Source organism: Hyperolius riggenbachi, chromosome 4 (genome assembly GCF_040937935.1).
Source record: "Hyperolius riggenbachi isolate aHypRig1 chromosome 4, aHypRig1.pri, whole genome shotgun sequence".
NCBI classification, from domain to species: domain Eukaryota; kingdom Metazoa; phylum Chordata; class Amphibia; order Anura; family Hyperoliidae; genus Hyperolius; species Hyperolius riggenbachi.
This window is the reverse complement of record NC_090649.1, coordinates 72,194,081-72,210,404: the sequence shown is the minus strand read 5'-3', so window position 1 is coordinate 72,210,404 and position 16,324 is coordinate 72,194,081. Positions and strand designations below refer to the sequence as shown.

The 16,324-nt window shown below is 47.0% G+C and overlaps 1 protein-coding gene across 1 annotated transcript in view; it reads left to right on the top strand.

The window, feature by feature from the left end:
* The window catches only part of SPATS1 (spermatogenesis associated serine rich 1), a 68,704-nt gene that overhangs the window by 43,086 nt on the left and 9,294 nt on the right, over window positions 1-16,324 (top strand). The window contains exon 5 of the mRNA XM_068279071.1: window positions 8,231-8,348. Coding sequence (XP_068135172.1) covers window positions 8,231-8,348 — 118 coding nt within the window. The remainder of the gene's footprint in view (window positions 1-8,230; window positions 8,349-16,324) is intronic.

The following is a 16,324-nucleotide window of genomic DNA, read 5'->3' as shown; positions in this document are numbered from 1 at the left end:
TCTGCCTGAATTCCAGAGATCCCTGCATCTCTCTCACTGCAGAGTGTGTGTGATGACAGTCAGCATCTGTTGTCATCTGAAGATCTCGTCCAGTATAATGAGTGGGGACATACAAGCTGCTGTGAGAAAAAAAATATATGTGCTCAAGTAGTAGAACTTTTGAGTTCAGATTAGTTTCTTTATGCATGAATTAATGGACAGGAATTATCAGCTCTCCTCTCCCCCAGACTGATGTTTTATTACTTGGTCAGAGCTGTTAAAGACCTGAGACCTGTTAGATTTATGGTTTGTTTTTATTTCCTAAGGAATGACAGCAACATTCTCTCTGTGCTACAGTTTAACTCTTTCCTGACATGTTTTAGAAGCAGCAAAGCATTGTTCTGTGTTAGCCATCTGTGAAAGCAGGATGTTTTGAAACAGAATGACAACTGTATTACATTTATTTATATTTACAAAACAATGTATGCATCTCCTGCTGACTGTATATATAGCTATGTGTCCTAACATCTTGTATACAGGAACAAAGTCTGAAGATGGCTCATTAGCCAAAAGGCTCACTGTTTTTCTTTTGGTTAGCCAATAAATATTATCATTCTATTACAAAACGTAAAAACTTCCTGCTGACTGATTAAGATCTGTCTTAACTTGCCGTAAGTGCTAAATTGTCACTGTGTAAAGTACACCTGAGCTTATGCTAGATACACATGATGCAATTTTCTGACAGATCGACTATTTCCAACATGTCCGATCTGCTATCTGATAGATTTTCTGAATGATTTTTTTAATAGAAATGAACGGAAAATCGATTGAAAAATTGATCGGAAATCAGATCAGACATTGGAAATAATCGATCTGACAGTAAATCTGTCAGAATTGCATCGTGTGTACCTAGCATTACACTACATCTATTCCAGCGTGTGTAGTGTCGGATCCTTCTACTTACCTGTTCTCTGTTGTGGATGGGTTTCTCTCCTTTGCGCTGCACCATCACCTGTTTGTGACTCTGACTGAAGCAAGTCGCACAGAGGACAAAGAAGCAGTGCATGCTCTGTCCTCTCGGGCTTCTTGTAATTTCGCACTCCTGTACTGATGTGCACAGCAGCTGAGGCTTGGAGTGTTATGGGTATGTGTACTTGACAAGTGCTGCTCATATATGAGCATCATTTCTGAATTATGCAAGCCCTGAACACTATCGGCTGCTGTGCATCCAGGCTGGAGTGCAAAACTACATGGAGTGGACAGACACTGCTTTTTTGAACAGGGGGGGGGGGGGGGGGGAGGGGCAAAGCAGCAAAACAGACAGAAGCCCATGTAACCCAGTGAACACTGGTCAGAGTTGGACAGAATGGGGGGCGGTTGGTGACAGCCAGCCTAGGGCGCTGGAAAGTACAAATCCGGTCCTGTGCGCAGCTGGGAGGGGTGATCAGCACACAGGACAGTTGGAACTGTGACTCATGCTCCCTGTCACCTCCTTTCAACCAAAAAGATGGCTGCCCCCATGAAATCTCAAACACTTGCCTGTTCTTTTAAAACAGGGTGGGTAAGAGATTATATTACCTATCTATTTTAATTAACATAACTAATGTAACTTAATGACATTGTTTGTTTAGGCTGAAGCTTCCCTTTAAATTTTACTCAATGCTACAGGAGTCACTGGTTCAGCCTCAGCCATCCTTCCTGCCATCTTATTATGGGGCATGAGGCAGCTTGGTATAATCAGCGCTGGTAGTGCGTCCTTTGAAATCCCTAAAATGGGGCTAAAGCAGTAATAATGTGGAGTATTTGCTTTATTCATCATCGGAAATTTCTGTGAGGGGATAATAGAAGTACAGTTTTCATTTCAAGTGTAACTGAATGCTTCAGCTAATACTGAAGTAATAACTCTACAGCTTTACTTTTGTGCAATCCACTTTCAAAATTGTAACATTTGCTACCTTATAAAAAATCTTCCAAAGATGTCCTGAAATCATAAAAAGCAGCTGTCAAATACTGTGAATGGTTTTAGGCTGGAGGAAGAGCTGAAGGAAGAGGGTGATTTATAATATGGGTACTTCCACTCAAACACATCACATCGCAACAGACAGTTTTTTTTTCTTTAAAGATGATTTTTATTAAAGCAGCAGGACGCCCATACAATCCCAGGAAAAAACAAACACATTTATAAGTTGATAAACACTTGTGCTACTTACATTTCATATGTATTGTGCTGTCCACATTTTTATTTCAGTGAATTTTTAAACAGTAAATAAAGAAAAAACTGTTTCAGGCATTTTCCATTTTTACTGCCTCTGACTGAAGCCAATCCTGATGTAATTCCCTCCCTTATTCTATTTCACAGCCTAGATCATTTCAGCAGCTTTTGCAGATGGGTTAGGTGTATTTCACTTCTCAGCCTCGTGTCTCACTGAACTACTCTTAACCAATCAGTGAGGAGCAGGAATGTGGGAGGAGAAATACCAAGCTTCCCTCTCCTCTGCAAGTAGATAAAACTTATTACAGCAGAAACATTTATGATTGTATTGGAATGCTTGCAATGCAGGATCAGGTTGTAGACTGCGTAATAAACATAGAGCAGTGGGTAAATGGAGTAATGGAATTCATTTTAAAGTTTTTCAGATAACGTTTACAAACATAGAAAACCATACCCTTCACCCAAAAGTTCAACAAATATATATTGAATTTTGTGTGGTCTATAAACATAACAGCAATCAACAGATCAATGGGGGGCCCGGGGGACTATGGGGGCCTCTCCTCCTCCCACCCAACTAGCAGAGCATTAGTGCGGTGGTGCTATATGACTATATTTACCTGATCCTGCTGTCTCATATCTCCTCTCTTCCTCCCAGCAGCCACTCGCTCTGTACTGCATACACAGCTGCCAATCATGTGACATCAAGAGCCGTGGCTGCCAGGAATGAGAGGAAACCCGAGGCAGCAGGATCACTCAGGTAAATATAGTCACATTGCTCCGCTGCACTAATACTCGGGGAGATGGCATCTGCGTCAATGGACACTTCTGGCCATGGGGGATCTGCAGGGGGACGGGCTAATTTTTATTTTTTGCTGAGGAGCCTGGGCTTCCTTTGTTGCATCCCTACCCAGCTCCACCTCATCAGATGTGATGTGGTGTGAGTTAAAGAGAGCTGTCCATGCTCAGAAGCCATCAATCCTGAATGAACTAGAGATGTTTTGTAAAGAGGAATGGTCCAAAATACCTTCAAGCAGAATCTAGACTCTCATTGGAACCTACAGGAAGCGTTTAGAGGCTGTAATTTCTGCAAAAGGAAGATCTACTAAATATTGATTTCATTTCTTGTTTTTGGTGCTCAAATGTATGCACCTGCCTAAGTTTGTTTAAACAATTATTGCACACTTTCTGTAAATCCAATAAACTTCATTTCACTTATCAAATATCACTGTGTGTGTCTCCTATATGATATATTTAACTTAACTGACATTTTTTATTGTAACAACCAACGATTTATACAGGAAAATTATGACGATTAACAAGGTTGACCAAACTTTCTCATCCCATTGTACATCACCTTGTCCCGGCGATCGCTCCTTCACTTCCTAGTTAGTTTGCAGGAGTCCTGCATCTAGCTAATCACCAAGCGGGTACTGAAGGCACAAGGTGAGGATGGATGCAGGACTACAGCAAACTAACTGAGGAAATGAAGGTGCGATCACTGGTACAACATAATGTATGCCTATGCACATATCCTCCTACCAGATGCGTAGCTAGGGTTTTCAGCGCCCGGGGACAAAGACTATTAATGCGCCCCCTAAGGTGAAGGGTCGTGACCAAATGTGGGCATGGTTATGGGTACTCCACATTTGGTCACGCCCCTTCAAATGTACATGGAGGTTAGCAGGCTCACGCTCACCCACCCTCCCTCAGTATGTACCTTCCAGCATGTTCCAAGACAAATTCAGCAATCATGAGCCCCCCACCCCCATCAAGACAAATTCCGCAATCATGAGCAAACATGAGGCCCCCAACAAGACAAATTTAGCAATCCTGAGGCCCCCAACAAGACAAATTCAGCAATCATGAGGCCCCTAACAAGACAAATTCAGCAATCATGAGGCCCCTAACAAGACAAATTCAGCGATCTTGAGGCCCCCAACAAATCATGAGGCCCCCAACAAGACAAATTCAGTAACCATGAGGCCCCCAACAAGACAAATTCAGCAGTCATGAGGCACATAAATAGACAGCATTTCACATAAATAGGCAGAATGTCCCCTTAATATGGTAGACACCTCTCACCTGGCAGCAGTTCCCCAAAATACACTCAATCTGACAGCAATGCTTGCCCAAAAATAGGTAGCCCCAGGTCTATAGGTGTCCCCAGAATAGGTGGCCAGCAGTATAGATGTCCCCAGAACAGGTAGCCAGGGGTAGAGATGTCCACAGAACAGGTAGCCAGGGGTATATGTGCCCAGAGTAGGTAGCCAGGGGTATATGCCCAGTATATGTAGGCAGGGGTATATGTGCCCAGAGTAGGTAGCCAGGGGTATATGTGCCCAGAGTAGGTAGCCAGGGGTATATGCCCAGTATATGTAGGCAGGGGTATATGTGCCCAGAGTAGGTAGCCAGGGGTATATGTGCCCAGAGTAGGTAGCCAGGGGTATATGTGCCCAGAGTAGGTAGCCAGGGGTATATGTGCCCAGAGTAGGTAGCCAGGGGTATATGCCCAGTATATGTAGGCAGGGGTATATGTGCCAAGAGTAGGTAGCCAGGGGTATATGTGCCCAGAGTAGGTAGCCAGGGGTATATGTGCCCAGAGTAGGTAGCCAGGGGTATATGTGCCCAGAGTAGGTAGCCAGGGGTATATGCCCAGTATATGTAGGCAGGGGTATATGTGCCCAGAGTAGGTAGCCAGGGGTATATGTGCCCAGAGTAGGTAGCCAGGGGTATATGTGCCCAGAGTAGGTAGCCAGGGGTATATGTGCCCAGAGTAGGTAGCCAGGGGTATATGCCCAGTATATGTAGGCAGGGGTATATGTGCCCAGAGTAGGTAGCCAGGGGTATATGTGCCCAGAGTAGGTAGCCAGGGGTATATGCCCAGTATATGTAGGCAGGGGTATATATGCCCAGAGTAGGTAGCCAGGGGTATATGTGCCCAGAGTAGGTAGCCAGGGGTATATGTGCCCAGTATATGTAGGCAGGGGTATATGTGCCCAGAGTAGGTAGCCAGGGGTATATGTGCTCAGAGTAGGTAGCCAGGGATATATGTCCAGTATATGTAGCCAGGGGTATATGTGCCCAGAGTAGGTAGCCAGGTCAGGTGTCCCCCTCCCCAGCAGGAGGGGAGCAGCGCAGAGAAGAGCTGCTCTCCCTTCCTCGCTGTCCCCTCCAATGTCCGGGTGGCTCAGGCTGGCAGCGGCGGGCGGAACTTACCTCCGTCTCGTCGCAGCGCCGAATGGATCTGCCACTACTCTGGTCTGGTCCAGACCAGAGCAGCGGCTGCGCGCTCGAACTTCCGGCCGGCGCTGGAGCGAGACGGAGGTGAGTTCCGCCCGCCGCTGCCAGCCTGAGCCACCCGGACATTGGAGGGGACAGCGAGGGAGGGAGAGCACCTAAGGTGAGGGAAGGAGGGGGGATATGGCCCCCCTTCCCCACCGTCCGCACAGCTCTCCCTCTTCTCTGCGCTGCTCCCCTCCCCTCCGCCGCAAAAAAAAAAAAAACCCGCAGCTCAGCCAGGCTGAGGGCGCCCTCAGGGACCAGGCGCCCCGGGGCACTTGTCCTACCCCGACCCCCCCTAGCTCCGTGCCTGCCTCCTACCTAATTCTACTCCCTCCACCCCTGCTGCCTACTAACACTGGTGTCCCGCTGCCTCTATCCCTCAAACCCCACTGCCTAACACCAGTGTCCCGCTGCCTAACACTCCCTCACCCCACCCCTACCCTCGCTGCCTAATACTAGCCCCCTTGCCTGAGCGTGTACAAGCTGCGATAAGCGGCAAGGAGGGTAAATTATGGTGACCGCTATTTATATTTTTTTTAGCCGCTAGTCTCGGCTTGTACTACTGTATTTCAGCCCATGTGTAATTTTTTAACCTTCACAACACTAAATAGCGCTTTATATAACAATTTAATACTTCGACGATGTGCACCATTTTTATCTGATCCGCTATTCTGTGACGGCTGCAATTTTTAAGGAGCCCTGATTACTGTACCAGTGATTCGTCCAGTCTGGCTGTGCAACCCCAAGGTATTCTTAAAGTGACATGTGACATGATGACATAGACATGTGTATGTACAGTGCCTAGCACACAAATAACTATGCTGTGTTCCTATTTTTTTTTCTCTGCCTGAAAGAGTTAAATATCAGGTATGTAAGTCGCTGACTCAGACAGGAAGTGACTTCAGTGTGACCCTCCCTGATAAGAAATTCCAACTATAAAACATATTTCCTAGCAGAAAATGGCTTCTGAGAGCAAGAAAGAGATAAAAAGGGGAATTTCTTATCAGTGAGGGTCACACTGTAGTCACTTCCTGTCTGAGTCAGGACTGAATCAGCCTCTTGCATACCTGATATTTAACTCTTTCAGGCAGAGAAAGAAAACAAGGAACACAGCATAGTTATTAGTGTGCTTGGCACTGCACATACACATGTCTATCTCATCATGTCACATGTCACTTCGGGTATCCTTTAACCTTTTAGTCCACCAAATGTGCAAATGCTTGTACTGTACCTCCAATGGCAGGGCAAAGTTGGTCCTTTGCAGCAGAGAATGTACCAGAGCATACTGTGCCATTTTTAGGACAATTTCTGATATAGTAAACCACTTTTCCTGGTCCCTTGGAGTTTATTATAACTAGATTATACTGTATATATGCACAGGGGGCTACTACTTGTTTGGCAGTTGGAGACAGCCGTTATTTCCCACAATTCAGCAAAGTTCACAGACAGGAAACTGTCAGGACCATGGCCATGACATCACACTGTGGGAGGGGTTTCACCACAATATCAGTCATACAGAAGTCTCTGACGACCTATTTGAGAAAAGGTAAAGATTTCTCGTGGGAAAGAGGATATCGGCTACTGATTAGGGTGATTTAATGCGTACACAGGTCCTTTATTTTATTTAGGAGCGCACGACCAAATTTGCATTTGATGTTACAATTTTTTTTTAATGTCAGTGTAATATTGTTTATTATGATTGGGATGAAGTTCAGTCCTGGGTTAAAGTACCTCTTTATATACCCTCCTTTGCCCCTCCCCCATCCTGCAGGAGCCCACGCCCAGTAATGCACAGCAGCACTCTTTCGAAGGTTCATCTATAACACTATTGTTAAAAACAACAACCTTGAGAGAGGAGAAGCGGTGATGTCCTGTGTGTCACTGCAGTGATTATCTTTCGGTTGTCGTTCTCAGTGTCACAGTAATGTTGTTGTGTAGGCAGCTGTACTGTGAATGCTCCCCTGTGGTAAGATGTACTCACTCAGTGCGCTTGTTTCCTACAAGGAAGCCTAATGGAGAGTCCAAGAGAAGACAGATAGTCGCAGAACGTGTGTCAGGATTAATTATTCATATCGCGGGATGCTCTGTAGAAAGCTAAAGAGAACAGCCTGGCCCATCCATAAATTACACTGAATGTTGCAGTGGGACCGCAGTGATCTATTGCACAGACCACACATGCAGTAAGTTATGTCGCCTACTAAACAACAAGTCTAGTTGAAAAGGAAGAAAAACCTTTTATGAAGCCTTTTCATAGCCTCTGCGTATCGGAGCCACATTACTCTAAAGCACCAGACTCCATTTTTAGAACTTACAGGAATTTATTGGAGCTATTACCTTTGCCTTTTCACATAAGTCTCAGAGACTTTCACCACAGTGTTCCTGATGTAGTTGCTTTTCGTCAATCGATATGACTTATTGGGCCTGATTTATTTAAAGGGAACCTGAAGTTAGAGGAATATGGAGGCTGCCATATTTATTTCCTTAAACTATACCAATTGCCTGGCAGTCCTGCTGATCTTTCTGGTCAGTAGTGTCTGAATCACACAGCTGAAACAATCATGCAACTAATCTAGTCGGACTTCAGTCAGAAACAAAATGCTCTGACTATTTCAAGAAACTGCAGTCAAACAAACACATACTGAACAAATAACAGGTCTGAAAAAGAGGAAAGGGGGGGGGGGGGGGAGGTTTTGATATGGAGAAGAGGGGTGAATTTAAATTTTTTAATGTTTCTTTCTTTTTTGCTTTTCCTCAAAGTGTTTGATCCCAGAAATGGAATCCCTGCAGTCCAGCCAGGCGACAAGCCGTTCCATACAGTGGAATATAGCAAAGACTTCCACAAATTTGGATCAACATTGCCAGTAGTGAATTTTAGGTGCGTATGAATGTTGTTTTATTAGTTGTTGATAGTGTAGGTGAGGCACTGAGCACTTTGGCCAGTAGGGGGCGTGTGACAATAAAATCATCAATATTCTACTATAGAGGATATCGCCGCTTTTAAAGGATACCCGAGGTGACATGTGACACGATGAGATAGAGATGTGTATGTACAGTGCCTAGTACACAAATAACTGTGCTGTGTTCCTTTTTTTCTTTCTCTGCCTGAAAGAGTTAAACATCAGGTATGTAAGTGGCAGTTCCTTCCTGTTTCAGTCAGGCCTGAGTTAGACTATAGTGTGACCCTCACTGATAAGAAATTACAACTATAAAATACTTTCCTAGCAGAAAATGGCTTCTGTGAGCAGAAAAGAGATAAAAAGGATCAATGGTTTGTAGATTTTAGCTTTAGCCCAGCAAAAATGATAAACCAGTAAAAACGTAAACAGTAGATTTAAATATAAAACAAAACTGTGGAATATCTTAACCACTTAAGGACTGGCTTATTTGTTAATGATCTGTGCAGTGCGGGCTCTTCAGCCCCCAGCACAAATCGTGTGGCAGGCAGGGCGATCAGACTTCCCCCCCCCTTTTTCCCCACTAGGGGAATGTCCTGCTGGGGGGGTCTGATCGCTGCCGGCTGTTTGTGTTTAGTGGGGGAGGGGCTCCTCAAAGCTCCCCTCCGCACCGCTATTCCCCCTCCCTCTCCTTCCCTCCCTCTCCTCACTGTGGGCGGCACAGGACGGCGATCCGTCCTGTACCGCCTCTGATAGGCTTCAGCCTATCAGACGGCAGCGATCCCTAGACAATCAGAGGCCGGGGATAGCCTATCTCCTTAACGGTGCTGCTGTGACAGCAGCGCTGTGCGACGTAAACACCGGGGATTTCTTCCCCGCGTGTTTACATTTCGCCTGCGAGCCACGATCGGAGGCTCGCAGGCTGTTCACTCCCTCCGTGAACTGACATGGAACGTCCGCTCGAACGGCCATTTCCATGGAGAATGAGCGGCCATTTCCATGGAGATACCACTGCGACCAGCCGCTGCCTATCGGCGTTGGCTGGTCGTTAAGTGGTTAAAAAGTCATTTTAGGCGATGGAGAATAGATACAATTGTTTATTTCATTTGTTTATTTTCATTTCGGGTGTCTCTTAAATGTAGGTGAGTAAAAATGGGTTTATATAAGGAGTCACATTTCACAACTCAATCAAGCATGCAATCCTCTTGATGTGAGGTATAGCACAACATTCTGTTATTTGTTTGTGGAGGAAAAAGCTACTTCCTGTTAGTCCCTCTCAAAAGGCAGGTCTTCCGTTCCGATGGTGCAACTAGTTTGTTTCATTATTGGTTGCTTCCATGAGAGGATGTCCATCCAATGTTAGCCTCCTCCCCATGCTCCTTCTTGAGGTGAAGCCATGGAATGGGACCTACTGGAGTGCCTTCATAGAGGAATGACTACTTCCTTGTTTTTTTATAAGTTAATTAACCACCAGTAGAGACAATGAAAATAAAGGAAAGGAGAGAAAAGGAACAGTAGAGGATAAACTGCAAAAAAATTAGGTATACTTCCAGAAGTCTCTGGACAGCAAGAGGTCCCATTCTCCTATATGTTGTCAATTGACCAATGTTACATAAATTACCAAATCACAGTAACCCCGGAAAGGATAGTAAGCAAAACTCCACCCTTAATATCTTATATCTGTGGTGTGAAGTGGCAGAAAAGGTTAATGACCAATATCAGGAAGTTATCCATAGATTACTTAATCGACCACAAACTGACTAGGATATGCCTGGTTTTGGACGTTACTAATAGAACACAAAATAACTGACTCCTGCTTACATCAGTAGCTAACAATAAGGCCTTAAAGTGAACCAGAACTCAGAGCTTCCTCTCTGCTTTAACACATAAGCAACAGCATAGTAATATTTAAAGAAAAAAACATTTCTTTGTCACAGTTTACAGAACTCCTGCAATAAATCTGAAGTGTGTCTACTTCCTGGTTTCATGGAAGCAGAGAAAGGGTTAACCTCCCATGTCTACATATTAGCTTTGTCTGCCAAGACTGCCAAATTCCTGAGCTGACACAGCTGAGAGCTCAAATTACACGTGTGATTTCTTAAAGGGAGCCTTAAATGAGAGTGATATGGATGTTTTCTTTTAAACAATACCAGTTGCCTGGCAGTCCAGCTGATCTCTGTGACTGCAGTAGTGGCTGAATCACAGACCTGAAACAAGAATGCAGCTAATCCAGTCTGACTTCAGTCAGAGCACCTGATCTGCATGCTTGTTGAGGTGCCGTGGCTGAAAGTATTAGAGACACAGGATCAGCAGGAGAGTCAGGCACCTGGTATTATTTAAAAAGGAAAAATTAATATCCTTCTCAGTTTAGGTTCCTTTTAAAGATGAGTGGGGATTAGACAGGCTCTTCTCTAAACATTCACATGGTGCATTTCTCTCTGTTTCCTTGTGTCCTGTGCAAGAGTTCAGGTCCATTTTAAGTACATACCCATGCTCAATTTCTGTAGTCCTTGGACCACTATTGTGAAAAATTGTAAAATTTCAAATACCTGTAAACACATGCAAATAAGAATTAAGCTACTTACAGAGTAAAATTATCTATAAATTACTTTTCTCCCACGTTGCTGTCACTTGCAGTAGGTAGTAGTGTTGGGCGAACACCTAGATGTTCGGGTTCGCGAACGTTCGCCGAACATGGCCGCGATGTTCGGGTGTTCGCGCCGAACTCCGAACATAATGGAAGTCAATGGGGACCCGAACTTTCGTGCTTTGTAAAGCTTCCTTACATGCTACATACCCCAAATTAGCAGGGTATGTGCACCTTGGGAGTGGGTACAAGAGGAAAAAAAAATATTTGAAAAAGAGCTTATAGTTTTTGAGAAAATTGATTGTAAAGTTTCAAAGGAAAAACTGTATTTTAAATGTGGAAAATGTCATGTTTCTTTGCACAGGTAACATGCTTTTTTTCACCATGCAGTCATAAATGTAATACAGAGAAGAGGTTCCACGAAAAGGGATCGGTAACGCTAACCCAGCACCAGCAGCAGCACACGTGATGATACAGGAGGAGGCGCAGGAGGAGAAGGCCACGCTTTGAGACACAACAACCCAGGCCTTGCATGAGGACAAGAAGCGTGCGGATAGCATGCTTTGTACCGCCATGCAGTCATAAATGTAATAAAGATAAGTGGTTCAATAAACAGGGACCACGCGGCAACGCTAACCCAGCAGCAGCAGACGTGATGGAACAGGAGGAGGCGCAGGAGGAGAAGGCCACGCTTTGTGAGACACAACAACCCAGGCCTTGCATGAGGACAAGAAGCGTGCGGATAGCATGCTTTGTACCGCCATGCAGTCATAAATGTAATAAAGATAAGTGGTTCAATAAACAGGGACCACGCGGCAACGCTAACCCAGCAGCAGCAGACGTGATGGAACAGGAGGAGGCGCAGGAGGAGAAGGCCACACTTTGTGAGACACAATAACCCAGGCCTTGCATGAGGACAAGAAGCGTGCGGATAGCATGCTTTGTACCGCCATGCAGTCATAAATGTAATAAAGATAAGTGGTTCAATAAACAGGGACCACGCAGCAACGCTAACCCAGCAGCAGCAGACGTGATGGAACAGGAGGAGGCGCAGGAGGAGAAGGCCACGCTTTGTGAGACACAACAACCCCGGCCTTGCATGAGGACAAGAAGCGTGCGGATAGCATGCTTTGTACCGCCATGCAGTCATAAATGTAATAAAGATAAGTGGTTCAATAAACAGGGACCACGCGGCAACGCTAACCCAGCAGCAGCAGACGTGATGGAACAGGAGGAGGCGCAGGAGGAGAAGGCCATGCTTTTTGAGACACAACAACCCAGGCCTTGCATGAGGACAAAAAGCGTGCGGATATAGCAGCAATGCTTTTTGCCGCCATGTAGTCATAAATGTAATACAGATGAGAGGTTTAATAAACAGGGACCGGAAACGCTACACCATCCCAGATGTTCATTGGTCATGTTACTTGGTTTGGGTCCTGGAGTGTTGCGTAGTCATTTCCAATCCAGGATTGATTCATTTTAATTTGAGTCAGACGGTCTGCATTTTCTGTGGAGAGGCGGATACGCCGATCTGTGACGATGCCTCCGGCAGCACTGAAACAGCGTTCCGACATAACGCTGGCTGCCGGGCAAGCCAGCACCTCTATTGCGTACATTGCCAGTTCGTGCCAGGTGTCTAGCTTCGATACCCAATAGTTGAAGGGTGCAGATGGATTGTTCGACACAGCTACGTCATCTGACATGTAGTCCTTGACCATCTTCTCCAGGCGATCGGTGTTGGAGGTGGATCTGCACGCTTGCTGTTCAGTGGGCTGCTGCTGCATGGGTGTCAGAAAATTTTCCCACTCCAAGGACACTGCCGATACCATTCCCTTTTGGGCACTAGCTGCGGCTTGCGTTGTTTGCTGCCCTCCTGGTCGCCCTGGGTTTGCGGAAGTCAGTCTGTCGGCGTACAACTGGCTAGAGGAGGGGGAGAATGTCAATCTCCTCTCTAAAGTCTCCACAAGGGCCTGCTGGTATTCTTCCATTTTGACCTGTCTGACTCTTTCTTCAAGCAGTTTTGGAACATTGTGTTTGTACCGTGGATCCAGAAGGGTATAAACCCAGTAATTGGTGTTGTCCAGAATGCGCACAATGCGTGGGTCACGTTCAATGCAGTCTAGCATGAATTGAGCCATGTGTGCCAGAGTCCTACCAGAATCCTCATCATCCTCTTGTAAAAGTTGTGATAGTTGTTGTGATGCATCATAGTCGTCACCTTCCTCCTGGTCTGCTTCTGCTGACCATTCGCGCTGAATTGTGGAAGTCCAATGTGCACCGCTCTGGCCCTCGTCAGTGGTGGCATGAAATTCCTGCTCCAACTCCAGCTGTTCCTCCTCCTCTTCTTCGTCATAGCTGCTGGGGCCAGCGTTCCCTGAGGCGGATGGCCGGATGTTGGTACCATCACGCTGATCGTTTTCTCCTTCAGATTCCCCCAGTTGCATCATGACAGCTGTTTCCTTGATTTTCAACATTGACCTCTTCAGTAAACACAGCAGTGGTATGGTAATGCTGACTGAAGAGTTGTCACTGCTCACAAGCAACGTGGATTGCTCAAAATTTTGGAGGACTTGGTAGAGGTCCAACATGTTGGCCCAATCGGATCCACAGAAGCTTGGCAGCTGTCCGGATGCGCCTCGGTACTGCGCCGTCATGTACTGGACCACTGCACTCTTCTGCTCGCAAAAGCGGGCTAGCATGTGCAGCGTAGAATTCCAGCGCGTAGGGACATCACACAGCAAGCGATGGTGGTGGAGATTGAAGCGCTCCTGCATCTTGGCGACTGGCGAGTGCCCGCGAAGCAGTACTGGAATTTCTACAATGTTTGGCCACTTGTCGCACGTTCAACAGAAGATCGGCCACGCCTGGGTATGTCCTCAGGAACCGCTGAACTACTAGGTTCATCACGTGCGCCAGGCAAGAGATGTGTGTCAGCTTAGCCAACCTTAAAGCGCGAATGAGATTACTCCCATTATCACACACAACCATGCCCGGTTTCAGGTCCAGCGGTGCCAGCCACAAATCCGTCTGTTCCTTTATTCCCCTCCAAATTTCCTCCCCTGTGTGCTGCTTTTCCCCAAGGCAGATCAGCTTCAGCAACGCTTGCTGACGCATGCCAACAGCTGTGCTGCACTGCTTCCACGATCCTACTGCTGCTGGGTTAGCGTTTCCGGATGAGGTACAGCTTTGAGATGCGTTGGAGGAGAAGGAGTCAGAGAGGTAGGTGCTGCTGTTGTTATCCAGTGGGAGGGACGGCGGTGCAGCTGTTTGCGGCGTGGGCAACACCCGCGCCGTAGCAGGTGAGGAATCGCTGCCAGGCTCCACAAGGTTCACCCAGTGCGCGGTAAGGGAGATGTATCGACCCTGGCCGAACGCACTCGTCCAGGTGTCAGTGGTGAGGTGAACCTTGCAGGCAACGGCATTCTTCAAGCTTCGGGTTATTTTGCTGACCACGTGCTCATGCAACTCAGGCACTGCAGAGCGCGCAAAGTGGTAGCGGCTGGGAACCACGTAACGTGGGATGGCCACTGACATCATGCCCTTGAAGCTGTTTGTCTCCACCACTCGATATGGCAGCATTTCGCAGGCCAGAAGCTTGGCTATGCTGGCTGTTACTGCCACGGCCCGGGGGTCATTTGCTGGCAATTTCCTCTTGCGCTCAAACATCTCCGACACAGACAACTGAACCGTAGCGCTGCACACGGAAGGGCTGTTGGTTGTTGTGTTTGATGAAGACTGGGAGACCTCAAGAGCACTACTCCGGAAAGTGACAGTGTCAGCGTCGTCTGATGTTTGTGAATGTTGTGAACCACGCAATGGCTGGGCTACTGCTGCTGCTGAGGCGGGTCTGGTGGTGAGTCTGGTGAACCCAAGGGAGGCAGTGTTGCTGGTACCCTGTCCTGCCGCGTTTGCCCACAGAGTGGGATGTTTGGATAGCATGTGGCGGCTCATGCTGGTGGTGGAGAGGTTGTTAATACTTTTCCCCCTGCTCAGGCGGGTCTTGCACACCTTGCAAATCGCCATGGTAACATCCTCAGTGCAGTCTTCAAAGAAAGCCCAGACTTTGGAGCACCTGCCTTGCTGGCGATTTCTGTTTGCTCCTCTTTGGCCTCTCACTTTAACTTCCACGCTTGTGGTGCCTGAAATTGCGCGCCGCCTACCTTGTGGCACAAGGCGAACTCATGCAGCAGTGGGTTCTTCAACAGACTCATCTGTGCTGCTGCTACGACGGCGATGTTCTCGTTCACAAACAAAATCTGGGTCTCTGTCCACATTGTCCATACCCTCCTCTTCCATCTCCTGAAACTCGTCATATGTCATTGTGGGGGGCCGCCGCCGTGGAGTAGAGCTCCCCAGAACAACCTCTGCGCAGCTCACTCCAACGTCGTCTTCCAGATCTTGTCGGCCGACCTCCTGCAATTGCAACCCCTCCTGCCCAACTTGCTCTGGGATTTGGGTTTCCGAGTCCTTCTCGGACTCGCCTTGTATTTCAGTGCGCGGTGCATTTCCCACAGTTAATGGTTGTGAATCCAGGCACAACATTTCTGGCTGTTCCTCCATTGACCTTTGAAAGGTGGAAGTTTGTTGGGCTGGGAATAGCTCCTGCGAATACCCCATTGTGTCCTGAGGTAATTCATCGGACTGGTTATCTGGCAGTTGTGTGCGTGGTGTCGCTGCCGGTTGTGTCAGCTTTGTGCCCACTGGCTCCTTGTAACTGGCTGAGGACTCGGACCTCGTGCGTGATGTGCTGGTGCTGCTTAACCCACTGCTGGACGCTTGAGAGGTCATCCAAGTAATTATCTGGTCCTGTTCTTTTGGATTTGTGAGGGTTGTTGTCCTGGACAACATGGGCGGTATTGAGTGGGTTTTCTTGGGTGCTCCCCTGTGGCCTGTACATGAACCATCAGGGGAAACACCTCTTCCCTTGCCCCTCCCTCTTTCACCGGATTTCTTCCTCATTTCACTTATCCTTACAGTACACGCTGACTGGCAGCAGTACAGTGGCAGTACAGAAATGCTATACAGTACCACTATTCCCAGCAGCGACACAGAGCACGATGCTATACAGTGGCGGGTGAGCGGTGTACCACTATTCCCAGCAGCGACACAGAGCACAATGCTATACAGTGGCGGGTGAGCGGTGTACCACTATTCCCAGCAGCGACACAGAGCACAATGCTATACAGTGGCGGGTGAGCGGTGTACTACTATTCCCAGCAGACACAGAGTGGCAGTAAACAGAATGCTATATAGTGTGGCTGAGCGAGGTACACAGAGTGGCAGTAAACAGAATGCTATATAGTGTGGCTGAGCGAGCGGTGTACTACTATTCCCAGCAGACACAGAACAGTAAACAGAATGCTTTATAGT